This window comes from Coffea eugenioides, chromosome 6 (genome assembly GCF_003713205.1).
Source record: "Coffea eugenioides isolate CCC68of chromosome 6, Ceug_1.0, whole genome shotgun sequence".
NCBI classification, from domain to species: Eukaryota; Viridiplantae; Streptophyta; class Magnoliopsida; order Gentianales; family Rubiaceae; genus Coffea; species Coffea eugenioides.
The window spans coordinates 18,540,757-18,555,330 of record NC_040040.1 but is presented as its reverse complement, the minus strand read 5'-3'; the positions used below and the strand labels follow the sequence as shown (position 1 = coordinate 18,555,330).

The following is a 14,574-nucleotide window of genomic DNA, read 5'->3' as shown; positions in this document are numbered from 1 at the left end:
TAGATTGGATTGTTTATGATGAGGAGAGAGAGGAGGGGGACAGATGAGATTGCTAGATTTTTAATCTTTTTTGTTGTCATTATAGAGTGAACATTTACTTATCCTTTATCCTTGAGGAAGGGAAGGTCTTTTTGCTTGAAAAGATTCTGATTTTTAGCCTTGTGTCCCTGCGGGAAAGGAAATTGATATTTCCTATGGGTCCAACCTCCCAAGTTCTCATGGCAGGTTAACAATGACACGTAGAACACTAAATGCCCATAAGAAAAAGAAAAGGGTGAAAAAAAATAAAAAGTAGTCTTGCATTTTTCAGTTTACCTTGCTTCCTAGTTTTGACGGCTACAAGGACACGGTTGAGAATCATAATAACGATCATTCGGTCAAGTGATAAAAAGTTTGAGCTTGGTTCAGTGGTCACCACCAAACCCTGTAAGATTTGATAGGATGGAAGGTCAATGATTCAAACCTTAATTCTTAACCTCCCATTATCTGCTACTATATATAGCCAAACATTATAAAAGTGATTTCAAAAGAGTGTGCACTCGTCTAAGTCAATGATGATTCACTTCCCACTGATTTAGAGAAAATAATATTAGGAGAGTTACCCCTCAGAAGGGTTCTTGATTTCAAATTAGTCGGGATTAATTTGTGTAGCGTGCTGACTTGTGGCAACCAATTGTGCAAGACGATTTATATATTAAAATAATAAATGTAGACATTAGTTGAGTGATAATTGTTGGAAATACCTCTCCGCTTGTATTTTGCATGGTGAAAATGAAAGTTAAAGAAAGTTTGAAATTATGTTGCATCCCACGGAGAAACAAATTAATAATACTTATTATGGCTATTTACTATTTTAATATCAATTTATTACTTTAGTGTCTATGTATAGTCTGATGTAAATAATACTTATAATTGTTGAATAAATTCGAATTAGCCTGATCGGAAGCCATGGGATTGAGGTCCTTAGCAATTGTTGAAAGTAAATTCATATTGAAGATTGAGATTTGGTTGGAGAAATCGTCTTTTTTTTTTAAGAGACTTTAAACTTTACAAGGGAGAACGCGAAGGAAATAATTTGAAAGTCAAAGCAAAAATGTTATAATAACTAGATTAAAATATCTAACTGTCAATTTAAGTCTTGATATACTCGCTCTTTTCCTTTTATTTCTCTTTCATTTCAGTAACTTATTTGCATGCCAATCATTTTCTGTAAGAGTTTTAGCTAACGGGTGTCCAGTAGTACTTGTTAAATGTGTTTATTTTTTTTAATAAGAATGTAGTTAATTTACAGTAACTTATTTGCATGCAAGTCTGTTTACTGTTGTCTTTAGCTTTTAAAAACCCTAAACAGATTTTCCTCCAAATGCATTTAATTTAGGTCGATTCATGTCTCCTTCAATATGAAAATAAAAAAAAAAACTCCATACATGTTTGAATAAATCCTCAAGAAATTGGCTAGAAATATAAGCTTGATCCCGTCAACACTATGATCTTTCAACGCATTAGTTGACACTCAAACGTTTTGTCCACAAATATTGAAGGAGTTAATTTATTCATGCACTACTTTTACTTCCTTTTCTTTGGTAAAATGTACTACTACATAGGAGACCGACCATTTGTCACCCAAAATGGGGTAATTAGTATTGGAACTCGGAAGCATTCCTCCATTGCTTTGCCGGCTAGTTAAGACATTTCTACCTGATATGGGTGATGTGCCGTAGGAATGATACCAAGAACACAGGAGACCATCCCCAAAGGCAAAAAAAGTTTCAAGATAAACTTACAGGTGAATTAGTCCATTATCCTGTAGAATTTGACCCATTTCTCATTGAACAAGGGGTACGAAATATATTAGATTGATTTTCCGATAAAAAAGTACTATGTAAAGTCTTCGATTTTTCCCACCATTGACTAGCTACTTCATTTATGAATTTCATAGTAATAGAAATACATGTCCTACCGAGACAGAATTTGTAACTTGCTATCCTCTTGCCTAGCAGGCAAAGAAGGCATCATCAAACAAAAAACTTCTACTTTGGTTCCTCCATTCACCCCAAAAAAATATATATATTCTGAGATGGGCTTCTGTTTGCAGAAGAATCAAGCATATCAACTGATCTTTTATTCCATATGCTTTTCATCACAGTAGGAATTGGCGTCTTTGTATGGAGACGGGGGATAAATCAAAGAACAAAAGAGCAAAAGTTTTTCGAATACCATGTATGTAGTTTAGTCGGGAAGAGTCACAGTTTTAACCTGCAAGGAATTGGTGTAACTAGGATTTAGACTTTGGGACTGCAAAAAATGAAATGCATGACGAAAACTAGTTGCATCCCCCATATGCCAATCTACCAAAAAAAAAAAAGGTCCATTAATTAAAAAAACAGAAATCTAGAGCTTTTTATGATAAAAATTAAGCTCAAAAACAAAATGTGGCATATGTACAGATGTGCATTTGCCGATTGAAATGTATGTATTTTGCAGGAATAGTAATGAAGCATCCTCCAGTTTTTGCATCACTGACTCAAACCCCCGGCCGTCCGCTCCCTTAACCTTTGTCTAAGCTTTCTAAGATTCATGCATGCTACGACCCCCATTTTCTCCCTTGTCCCTAACACATTTTTCAGTTTTCTTAAATTAAGGGCTAGTACAAAAATTTCTTTCTCAAGATTAGCAATTACTAAAGCTAAATTTGTACAAGTAATTGAAGGAAATACTAAGCTAAAAATATAAATATTAAAGTCAAATATATTAAATTATTACCATAATAATGTAATATAGAACTTGAAATGATAGATATTAAATATCTCTAAAAATTTAAACTTCAAAACAATTTTTTAGAAAATAAACCACTTAATTAATGGTGTAATTCATCCTCAAGTTTATCAAGGTTTTCGTGGGGGGGGGGGGGGAAGGGGTGTGAGGGTGGGGAACTTAATATTTGTACAATTTCTCAAAAAAATAGCTGCCCAAATTAAATTCTTCAAACTTTTGGGGGGCAGTTTCCCCTCCTCAACATTCCCCACCCTTACTTTTGTCGCGTTGATCCAATATTTTGCGATACTTAAATTTCTAGAAAGAGAAACTTTCACATATGTAAATTTAGCGTGTTTTCGTTAATATTCTAGAGTTTATGTATTAGTTGATATTCTAGATTTGTTACTCAAAAAAAAGTAAATTACAAATGAAAGAAACTTTTATATAGCTGTAAAACAAACATAATGTCCATATAGTATTTCTTTTCTTTCGATCAAGGAAAAGATAAGATTTGACTGAAGGAGACCGTTCTCTTGACAAAAAGTTTACACAAACTTTCACCACTGCATTATCCTTTATTTGTTTGGCAGGTTTCGGGTCGGGGGGAAGAAAATGCAAATGCCTTCTTGCAAGATATCAGAAAATTGTTACTATGCTGTAAGAACTAAAGAAAGCTGCAGTTTTCTCAAATGCTAAATGTGGATCAGTGGTTAATAATCATATTGGGCATTTCTATTGAATGCACTAAAGGGAAAAACTTAACATAGTGCCAAATTTCTTCACACGTGTTTTGTGCAAAAAAAAAAAAAAAAAGGAAAAGACAAACGTTCAGATTTACCATCACCGATTGCCAAATTGGGTGAATGTGTGTTATCTAAATATCAGTAAATCTGACATGAAGATAGAACAAAATTAGAAAAAGGTCAAGAAAAGTTTCAGTCACAAGGATCCTTTACAAGCTCACCATGAAATTGCTATTTGTCTAATTCCTCTCCAACTATAATCCCTGCAAAAAGATTGGCTAAAGCACCGTCCTCTGTGATATTTTGCTGCTCATTTCATTCTCAACCAAGGAAACTAAAGGGTATGAAGAAACGAATACCATTAAAACCTAGATACCGATGGATTCATAAATTAGTCCTGCTTTTAGTCCACCTCCATATCAGAAATTGCTTCATTTAAGATCTTTTGAAGTTCCTTCAGTCTCTGTCTTGTTAATGAGACGCAATCCTGCAGTTGTGAGCTTCATCAGCAGTTTCTCATGGTATAAGGAAAGAGGATGAATATGCAGGTGGGAGGGATGGCCATAATAAATGAGTAGAAAGCTAAACATTTTTCCATGCTACAGAAACATTATGGAATCTTATTTCCCGTCTCAAGGCGATGTAGCCTAACCTGAATAGCTGACGTTTGGGCAAGAACTGGTCCACCTGGTTTGTAAAGAGAAACCAATTGACTGGAGGAATCCAATACCACAGTCACAAGTGTCTCCATTATGGATTCTTCCTCTGCTGTAGGATCTGCCAGGATGTAATTCTTGTGAAGTATGCAAGTTAAGGAAAATGGTATTGTAGCCAACTTGAGCTTCCTTTTTTCTTTATTGACTGGCTCCTTCTCCAACTTCCCTCCCCCATTATCCTCAGAAATAAGCACAATCCTTCCCTCATCATTCAGAGAAACTACAGGAATTTGCACTGCAAGCAACGGAAGTCATGTAAACAAGCAGGTAGCATGTGAACCTCAAGAATTACATAGCACAATCTTCTATAATGCAAGAATTATGATGGAATACCAGAAGCCTCAGTTTTGCCATCCAATCCAATTACAGAGATGAATAATCTCGTCTTTTAGTGAACACCAGCTCCATAAAAACCAACTTTTGTGCATATCAGAAGGTGTGAAGATGAAGAGTAGGTAAGAGCAAAACAATTGCAGGAGACAGTGGGTGAAAACTTTCATCCCAAGGCTACTATATTTAAGGACCCTGTTCTAGGTGAGCAAACAAAAAATATCTAGGAGAACCAGGACTTGGCAATAAAATGTATAAAATCTGACCAACGCTGAGTGCGGGCAAGCTGGCTATATTTCAAGGAACAAAAGAATTAGGGGGATTAAAACCTACACTTATGGCAGTTCCTATCATGATTAAACTAAATTCCTCACACAGCCAAATCACAAATTGAAGTTGACAAACATGAAAGACAGAAAAAAATTTAAAAATAAAAAAAGTTGAGTGAACACATCAAGCAAGGGTTGTTTCCCATTATTACTCATTCAGATATTCTCTTGCGTCATTACTCTACTGGGAGAAAATGGGGAAGAACTGAAAAATTTTGATAAGTAATCAGGATAGGAAATCAAGAGATAAACTTACAATGTGAAAAGGCAGCAACTGCAGAAAGCAATGCAGCATCAAAAAGGGACCCATCAGCATCCAAACAATATATGTCCTGTGCCATCATAAGTTGGCAAAATAAGCGGTTATATTCGCTTAAACCACAAGTCTGAGAATACACTTCTTCATGAAGGAAATCACAACAAAGTTCAGTTCGACACAAGACTAATTAAAGGGACTAAAAACAAAGGTTATGTAACAGTTGCAGCTCAAAATTCATTACCAGGTAAGCCATCCAAGCTGCTTTCCCACTGACCAAAGACAATTCTTTCAAATCAATCATGCCAGAACTATAAATTATTCAACCAAACAATCAGCAAAGACAAGAAAATAGATATCCAGAAACAGAATGCATGAAGATGTAAGAGGTCTGGCACTCTGTATTAGGTACAAAATGCAAAAGTTTCTAATGTTACCAAAAGAAACGTTTAACGACGCACTGAAATACTAATCACCAAGCTTAATTGCTTGACTTTTTCCACAAATACCTAAGCTTGCAATTTACGGTGTGTAAGACCTCTTGCAATCTCTAATGGATTACAAGAGAAAATGCATTTTTACATGGGCAATTCAAAATCATTATCCAATACTACGTAAAAACTAGGTTAAAAGAGGAAGTAGTTTATCAATTAGAAAAGGAGTGGATTGCAGGTATCAAGGTGTTGCCATGACTTGCCTCAAAATAGTGTCAGATAACTGCTTTGCCACAACTGGAGCGGCCTCTGCTGGCCTCCCAGGCCGAACAATAGGAGAACATATTGGGGGCATATGAAAATCTATAGCTGTACAAAATTGCACGTTTAAGTATTCAATTAACCATTAAAGAATTAAGGATGATAAGAGGCTATAAGAGGAACCTATGCATCCCTCATCCGGTGACTCCACTGTAGGTGTCATAACCTCCAATTTAATGGCAGCCAACATGGTCTAAGCATCAAACAAGTGACGTGTGTTAGATTCTACGTCAAAAACCTAAACTGTAAGAAAATAAAATAACATGTTAGCACTGTGGCATAAGAACTTACCGTACAGCCTATCTTTGTTAGTGCAGATCCGTTTGCCGATGTAACAGCTCCTACAACAAAACCAATTGCAATTAGGTGAAAATAGTAATATCCGCAAATCTTAGAAAGCTTTACGCAAATAAAACCTGGACTGACCAAGGGATATGATTGTATCTCTAGCTTTTCCAAGGGTCCTGCCATCAGGTCTAATAGATTTAAGCAGATGGCGCTCATGAAAATTCAGAGGGAAAAGACGTCTAAAAGCATCCACCTCCATTTCTGAAGATAAATCAGAGCCACTGGCAGCAGCCATGCTCTCTCTAACCCGTCTGGTCGCCTGCAGAGAGCCTCAGCCCTTAGGAAGCTGTTAACTTATATGAAAAGACCCTACTTTTTCCCATCTATCTGTAAGTGAAAAATGCACTAACACCAATATTCTCCGAATAGGAAATAGAAAACATAAAGGATTTCAAAGGTGACAAATTATCAGCTGTTGAGTGCCGGTAATAAAATCATAATCCATTATGAAACTTACTAGATTTATCTGGTTCTAAGGCAAAGATGAATAAAACAACAGTTCATTGAACAATCTTATCTTATAGAATCTTGTTCAATAAGAACCAATCTTCTCATGTCAAAAGCGATTAATTTTTCTAAACCAGCAAAAGATCACGCATTTGGACAGATCTTAAGAAAGAAAATAATAGTGAAGAAAACATGTTCAGATATTATTGCACTCATACCACTGCCTTCCACATGTCTAGCACTATTCTAATGATGTGACTAGCTAGCATGCAAAAATTTCTTAAATCTCCAGCCTCATGTCTGATAATGGATAATATTTGTGAATACCAAAGCCTAAAGTTTAAGCTTGGCTTTTCAACAAGATGGACAGTGCAGGTGGGAAAAACAGTTAACCAAATTAGGACAGGTGATTATTGGAAAAAAATGCCTTCAATGTCTAAGTCTTACAGAAAACTCTAAGTTTAACATGTCATGTCAGAACAACAAAACAATCATTCATCATCACCATATGATGGTTGTAGAATTCTTGAAATGGCTAGTGAGTGCATGAATTCAATTACTTCTTGGGGTATCATTTGAGCTGGATCTTAACAAATTAAAAATGATTGTGCTCTGATACAAATGGACTTAAGATCCACGTGATCACATCAGAACAAAGTAAATAATTACCTAATAATGCAAATTCAGGCAAACATACTTTAACAACTTACCATCCCTAAAAAGATTCATACTTTGGTAATGATTAGCACAATTGTCAAAAAGACATGTGCTAATGCAAATGAATGAATGAATGAAATAGAACGTCAATATTTTAGCTAAGCACAGTCTGATAAGGTAACATAGAGAAAATGCAGATAGAGGATCAAATTAACATGGAAATGAATGTTCTCAGGTTAACCACAACCACAGAAAACAACCAACCGCACCCCCTCTCCCCACCACCAGAAACTTCCCAAAACCCAAATTTAAAAAAAAAAAAAAAAGGAACAAGAAAAAACAAGCCTCCTCTGGGGAAAAAAATACAAACACAAATTAACAAGTGGGAAAAAAAAAGTAGCTACATGATTACGTAGAGAAAATCAACATACATTCAATCAAGATGGTGGTAAAGTTTAGAAATTCAAGCTCTCGAAAGGGACAGTGGCAGAAAGATAACAACCATTCACTTTATTTCTGTTAAAATTAAACAGAAAACTTAATAACAACTAGTTAACATCCAGAAAAAGCATCTTTGCTTAGAAAGATTGAATTTATCAGGGGGGTTTTCTCCTTCTTCTTTCAATTGTTTCTTTTCCCTTCTTCTTCTTCCTTTCAAGAAGCAAAGTCTTGTAAAACAAGACCAATGTTATCCTGAAAATACAGAGAGGGAAGGGGGGGGAGAGGGGGTTACCTTTTATTGAGATGTTAGACCCTGCACTGGACTGCACTGCTCAGCGGTGGCAGCTGGGAGGAGGGAGGAGGAAGGGTCCACAGTCACATATTAGGACTGAACAAATAAATGCTTAGAGTCGCTACCGGACCTTGCAAAATAAATGCTAATAATAACAGTAAATAAAACAAGCACGAGGGCCTTTGGTAGAAGAAAAACAAATACAAGGGAAAAGAATTTTCACGACCAAATTTTCTTTTAAACACTTAAAGTTGTGAACTAATTTCGTGGAACTAAAGGAGAAAAGAGCGAAAAAGAAAAGTAAAATTTAAAAAAAAATTCTTTTCAAAATCACAAAAATTATAGCAAACCTCATATTAAGAGATATGATTGGTCTGTTTTGCTGAATCTTTTGATAATTAGTGTAATTTTGTTACTTATTTGTGTTGTCTAATCTATTGAATATGGACTTTTTGAATAGTAAATATATGTGTGTTAATTGTTTTTAACTTTTAATTATTTTTATTTTTTTATTAATACAACTTATATACATGGATAAGATATATTTATGGAATCAAAGTTTCATATCTTTTTAAAGTAGTATTTTAATGTTACTTTTTTTATGACCTGAACTAATTTTGTTACCAAAATCTTAACCTCAGGAGAGGCTAGTGAAGTAATTACAAACCTCATGGAGGTTTCTAAAATTATCCCTTTTTTTTGCCCCTTCTTTTACGAATACATCCAAGTGTCAATAAAATGTTTCACAGCCAGGTTTCTTCTTGCTTTTTTTTTTTTTTATCCAAAGTCCAAAGCTCCCATCTCACCCTATAAAGATCTCCAAACCCAAAATAAACAAATAAAAATTACTCCAATAAACATGAAATAAAATTAGGAGCAGCGTAGCTGTTTAATTCCACTTGGTCTATATCTAGGTGGAAGACTGGATCCATCCAAGAATTTACCACAAACAAAGAATAGTAGTGTTTGAAAGAACATATACTTCTTGTTGTAATAAAAAAAAATTTTGGAAAAATTTAATAAATCAAGCTAGGGAATTAGTTGATGATAATTATGATAAAATGAATTTTACAATATGATTTTGTAGAATATGTGATTCCAAAGAATGTTTTGGTTTCATTGATGTAATGCTTCAGGGGTATAAAATTTGACCAACTTCAAAATTAGAGAAATAGAATAGTTCTTTTAAAGATTGATTAATATACATATAAGCACAAATGAAGTAGAAATACTCTTCTTTTGAAGTTCAACTGATATGTGTACTAGTATTTATGCACACACATATGCATGAATTCTATTTTGTTGTGTAATGTGATTATATTTGTAGCTTAGAACCTGACCCAAATTATCAGTTTAAAAGTGAACCATCATGACAAACAACCATATTTGCAAAAAAAAAAAAAAAAAAAAAGGCTACAGTCACAATCTTCATATTTTGTGTTAACAATTTACAAGTCAACCTATATCACAAGGACATGCACAATTTCCTATTGAATTTTGACGAAACTATGAGCTATATGGTTTTCAATTATTAGCAGATGAAGTACCATACAATTAGCTCTGGCAATGGCTTGATAAATATGAAAATTTTGAGTCAATTATTTCTGTTATTGGCAATCATAATACACAGTACTCTGCCAAACAAAACATCGGCAAGGAGTAAGCATTTTATGAGAAGGAGAGTTCATGATCAACTCAAATTAGTATACAATACAGAACAAAAATCATTTTGTTACCTTGAAAAAAAAAACGTCTAACATAGAGAAGTAGCAAGAAAAGCTTCAAGTAAGGGGCAGGAGAGCCAAATGATCCATATGGGCATCTGAAAATGACCAGGCGGATCATACAGAAAGCTCAACCAAATACTGCGCTGCCAAAATCTATCATGGACCAATGCATTTAGGACAAGTCAAATATTAGAACTTGATTCAGCGAAACTCAAAAATCTCTGCTCCTTTCTTCAATTGATATGCCTGCTTACTCCTTTGAGTTAAAACTTCTCATATTTATCTGATATTAAAACTCCAGCATGATAATCAATTGGAACCAACATCTACCCCTTTGTTCTTCAGGAAGTCCTTGGCTTCAAGGATATCCTACACGAGGAAAAACTGTATATCATAAATCCGAAAAGAAAAAGAAAAGACAATTTCATTGATTTACACATCTGACTCTAAATTTGCTTGTTTTGCAGCCCCCGGAACCAAGCTTCTTCAGCCAAAAAAAAAAAAAAAGAGCAGATGTGTAATATTTTATTCCTCATTTAGGTTTCCTGAATGGAAAGAGGCATGTTGGGGGGATAAGCTGGCGATTTCCACCAGTTGCCAATTATAATCCACACAAGAGCAGCATGATCCGCAACTTGTCTAGTGAACATAAATAATGTAAAAATACCTGATGTAAGAGAAGTGCCTCTTGAGGACAAGTTGGAAATTGCATCAGGCCAACTCCAACCATTAAGACGCCATAGCATCCTAGAGAGACAATGAAATAGAGCGGCAACTTGGGTACCAAAGACAATTTGTCAGCTAAATCCCATAATATGAGAAAGAGAATGAAGATATGTGAAGAAATAACCAAGATAAGAAGAAGAAGCTCACCAACCACGTATAGCTCTCTGGAATTACTGACGCTTGTAAAAGGCCAATCCAGCAGGCAGAAATAGCCACTAGCAATGCCAGAATCTTCAGAATATGCTTCATTTTAACTGTCAGAGAAAGATTCTTCGCCTTAGTGATACTTCAATTACGAAAATTCTAAACAAGTGTCTACTGCATATAGCTAGCTAGAACTCCACTTCATTGCTAAGATCTTATGCACTTTTGACTCTTAAAAAAACATCTGTAAGGAGCTGCAGTGCCATCATTTCAATGGCAACCATTCTTGATACAATTAAGATTTTGCTGTACAACTCAAAACAAAGAATTTTAAAATGGGATGCATACACACCTGTGCAGGACATACTTATTATCTGTAGGCTAAAGATAAAAATGTTCAAAAGATAACATGTAAGTTGCTTTAGGTATGAAGTTAACAAGGGTTGTCTAGAAAACACAAATAGCCTTTTCTTCACAGTTCCATTTGTAATGCATGCATATTATAACACATACATATTACAGTATTTATCGTATAATTACATGCCAAAAAGACAAAAACGTCATAGAAACTACAAGAAGAATTTGTCTATCTCCTTAATTACAATTAAATCACAAACAATTAAAAGACGGCGGAGGAGAAACTTCTGTCATGAAATAAGAATAAAATATCACCATTTCCTGGTCAGTAGTAATGGAAAAACATGAAACACGAAATGAACAAAAAAATCGAACTCAAAACTTCTTCTGTGAGTCCAGTATCATTCTGGAAGAACAGCATTGAGTAAATAATATAACCAGATATTGATGATGCCAAAGTTGAGCAAGATATCACAATGGACGCATAACCAACATACTTACATGAAGAGTAAATTTGCCAACTTCTCATCACCAAAATAACTTCTCAAACAAAATTCTGATAATAGCTAATTACTAATGAAATGAAGTGCTTGTGGAAGGATATACAACAAAAACAATCCTCTTTACCAATGCAATTGAGGAAAAGCCTCAAAATCAAGGGCTAGGTAGAGTCCCAAACACGATCAGCAGTTTAGGTTGTCCATCAGCTCTTGTTAAACATAGCCAGCCAAACTAATCCAAATGTAAGCTCTAGCACATAGATATTGTTTCACATTTTTACTAAGTTGCTAGTTTCCCCTACCACTAGGGGTGAGCAAACGGTGCATATTCGGTAATTCGGGTATATGAATTCGGTAAATTCGGGTATATGAATTCGGTAAATTCGGTTATTAAACTTACAGAAATCTAAACCGCTTTCAAATTCGAATTGGTAATGAATTCGGGTTAACCGAATTCATTAAAATCAAGAATCTTCATGTGAGACTAACTCGGCATTAGATTTTCTCGAGTAGTACAGCTGTTGACCATTTCCATGGCAATCCCTTTCATCATCTAGCCTCCGGTCTTCAAAATCAAACATGCATGTTTCAACATTGACAAATTCTTTTGGCTTATTTCCAAAAGCCAAAGTAATTGCATTGTTTGAATTCGTTTCCCAGTTCAGATTCTCCACCAAAGGAGAAAACTTGCTCAGTGAATTGGTTGAGGGATCTCTAAGAGATCTCACTGTCCTAATGCTCAGTGCTACTAACGCTCTCGAGATAGGAACATCAACATAATGCCTCCTTCCATCCATCAACTCCGAAAGGCATACCACTTAAGGCACTAAAATTGTTAGCTTTCACAAGTTACAAGAGAATGCTCCATTCACAACCAGAAATTCACCCGAAAGCGACATTCAAAAGCCCATTTTCATCCCAAAAGCCACTCAATCATGCATACGAGTTCAATTACACAATTCCCAGAAATTTTCTTCTCCAGAAAAGAAAACCAAAAGTACATTAAAATGCTAAAAATTACCGAACTTACCTACGTGAGCCAGCACGGCAATGAACCAGAGATGAGCAGCGATTGGCACTTGGCTTTGGCAGCGATGAACCAGCACGGCGTATGGATGCGGTAATTGAGGTCAGCTAATGGTTAAGGTGAACTGGTGAAGTAAGGACTGGAGTCGAATGAGGACTGAGGTGGAGACGTAGAGTGCGGCGGAGAAGAGACTGATTTGGGAGTGAAGCTGTGAAGGCAGAATCCCAGAGAGGAGAAGAAGAAGACTTCGTTTTTGTTTCTCAGATTGATTTGGGATTTGGGAATGAGTTAATTTGCGAGTCTCCGATCCAAATTCACCTGAAGGCAGTGATTGTGTAGTTTTTAATTTGCAAATTGGGGCTCTAAATTATTATACATCCATTATGCTCCTCAATGATTTAAAAATTATTACTGATTTGATCCCCAAATTTATTCATAATTTAATACATTACTCATGTTCTAATCATTTTGTGGTTTAATTGGTATTTATTTGATCACTTATACCTAGTTATATCTTGAATCCTTAATCAATGATTTAAGGAACAAATAAAAAGTGATTAATATAAACTAAAATACACCTTAGACTGTACAATGATTAGTAATAATTTACAAATTTATAATTTATAATGATTAATAATAGGTAATATTAGTTACAAACTTACAAATTACGATTAGTGATAAATTATATTAGTTACAAACTTACAATTTAAAATAATTAGTGATAAGTTACTAAGTTACAAACTTATAATTTATTTCAAATCAAAATACAACTTATTTACTTACTTATGTTATTGTGTAGTTATATACACAATGTCACTTATTTACTTATAAATTACAAAGTATGTAATACATTATACTTACATTTATTCTTATTTCTTATATAGATTTTTTGGAAAAATATGCAAATTTCTTAATTTGCTTTTAATAGTGAAAGCCAATACACTAATACGTTGATTTGCAATTCACATGCATTCACTTAGACTATTTAGTTGTCTTGTCTATGCTTAAAGCCTTAAGATTAGTGAATAGAGAATATGAATTTTTATGTTAAATATGTAATATAATTTTAGAGTACACTAATACTTGCAAGTTACAAGTTACGCATTCAAATATCAATAGTTCAAACATGAATGATATACCAAATTACCAATATCTAAATTCTAATTACTAAATATGTTTATTGTTTAATATTTAGTATTATACCTCTCCTTATTAATTAGGGTTAATCACATTTAATCCCCTTAAGGTATACCAAATTTTTCAGTTTACCCCCTAACCTTTAATTTTGCTCACTTAACCCCCTATAGGACAAAATTGTCCTTGCATTATTTTGACTTTTTATTTACCTTGTTTTCCTTTCTTTTATTTCTTTTTCTCTTTCTTCTTTATTTAATTCTTTCTCTTTCCCACAAAAATCTTTACCTTAATGATTGAAATTAAAAAAGAGGAATTGCAGATATATATCTTCTTCTTAAATGATTAAAAAATATTCAAATCACTTTTCTAAAATACAATTTTTTTAGCCTTTCAATTCTTGTAATTTTGGATTTTCCTCTTTCCTTTATAATTTCTCATTTTATTCTCAAGAAAATATCATAAGATGAAATTTATGCATGTGTGGGCAGCCAAAAAGGCGCCTTTAATTTCAGGGTATTAGGAATTTTATAAGCGTGTTCTGAGTATTAGAAGAAGTGGGATTGTTTAATTTTCATAGTTTTATTTCATATTTTGAGGCATTAAGTTTTTTTTTTGGCAACGATAACAATTGTATAACTTATCCTATCTTAATCTACCGGGGAGAGGTGGCCAATCTTTGCGTGGTCAACTCCATCCTCTGTCTTCGAGATTTCTAAAAGAGTCCCAAATGGGCAATAAATGGAAAAGGCAAAAATACTTGAATAAACCATTTCAAAGTAGCTCCAATAGAATAAATGCTCGGAAATTAGCATAGAGAAAATCCATAGAATTTTCTAATAATCATAAATAGGAAAAGAAATCAACATCAACATCAACATTTTCAGA

The 14,574-nt window shown here is 34.2% G+C and overlaps 2 protein-coding genes across 4 annotated transcripts; both read right to left on the bottom strand.

Annotated features, from left to right (window-relative positions):
• Positions 1-3,580: 3,580 nt before the first annotated feature.
• On the bottom strand, positions 3,581-8,167 carry LOC113774914 (exosome complex component RRP43-like). 3 transcript variants are annotated; one of them, XM_027319566.1, is made up of 9 exons: positions 8,072-8,167; positions 6,313-6,511; positions 6,178-6,227; positions 6,010-6,079; positions 5,829-5,934; positions 5,376-5,442; positions 5,132-5,207; positions 4,153-4,451; positions 3,581-3,987 (listed from the first exon to the last, which is right to left on the bottom strand). In XM_027319566.1, exons 2-9 carry the CDS (start codon positions 6,467-6,469, stop codon positions 3,904-3,906), a joined length of 909 nt encoding a protein of 302 aa, XP_027175367.1. In that variant the 5' UTR covers positions 6,470-6,511; positions 8,072-8,167; the 3' UTR covers positions 3,581-3,903. The 3 variants fall into 3 exon arrangements, with proteins under 3 accessions (XP_027175367.1, XP_027175366.1, XP_027175368.1); XM_027319565.1 differs by having other exon boundaries at positions 6,313-6,493; XM_027319567.1 differs by having other exon boundaries at positions 5,376-5,403; positions 6,313-6,493.
• Positions 8,168-9,646: 1,479 nt separating this feature from the next.
• LOC113775323 (dolichol-phosphate mannose synthase subunit 3-like) lies at positions 9,647-12,827 on the bottom strand. The gene is made up of 4 exons (XM_027320150.1): positions 12,556-12,827; positions 10,672-10,778; positions 10,466-10,573; positions 9,647-10,167 (listed from the first exon to the last, which is right to left on the bottom strand). The coding sequence occupies exons 2-4, from the start codon at positions 10,771-10,773 to the stop codon at positions 10,108-10,110; spliced, it is 270 nt and encodes an 89-aa protein (XP_027175951.1). The 5' UTR covers positions 10,774-10,778; positions 12,556-12,827; the 3' UTR covers positions 9,647-10,107.
• Positions 12,828-14,574: the final 1,747 nt, after the last annotated feature.

Bases quoted from the DNA above. Each gene is read 5' to 3' on its own strand.
- LOC113774914 (XM_027319566.1), bottom strand. From the start codon at position 6,469: ATGGCTGCTGCCAGTGGCTCTGATTTATCTTCAGAAATGGAGGTGGAT. The intron at 6,228-6,312 runs GTCAGTCCAGGT...GTTTTGTTGTAG, and splicing joins AGATACAATCATATCCCTTG to GAGCTGTTACATCGGCAAAC. The intron at 5,935-6,009 runs GTTCCTCTTATA...AATTTTGTACAG, and splicing joins ACCGGATGAGGGATGCATAG to CTATAGATTTTCATATGCCC.
- LOC113775323 (XM_027320150.1), bottom strand. From the start codon at position 10,773: ATGAAGCATATTCTGAAGATTCTGGCATTGCTAGTGGCTATTTCTGCC. The intron at 10,574-10,671 runs GTGAGCTTCTTC...TTGGTACCCAAG, and splicing joins CAGAGAGCTATACGTGGTTG to TTGCCGCTCTATTTCATTGT. The intron at 10,168-10,465 runs GTATTTTTACAT...TTCCTCGTGTAG, and splicing joins AGGCACTTCTCTTACATCAG to GATATCCTTGAAGCCAAGGA.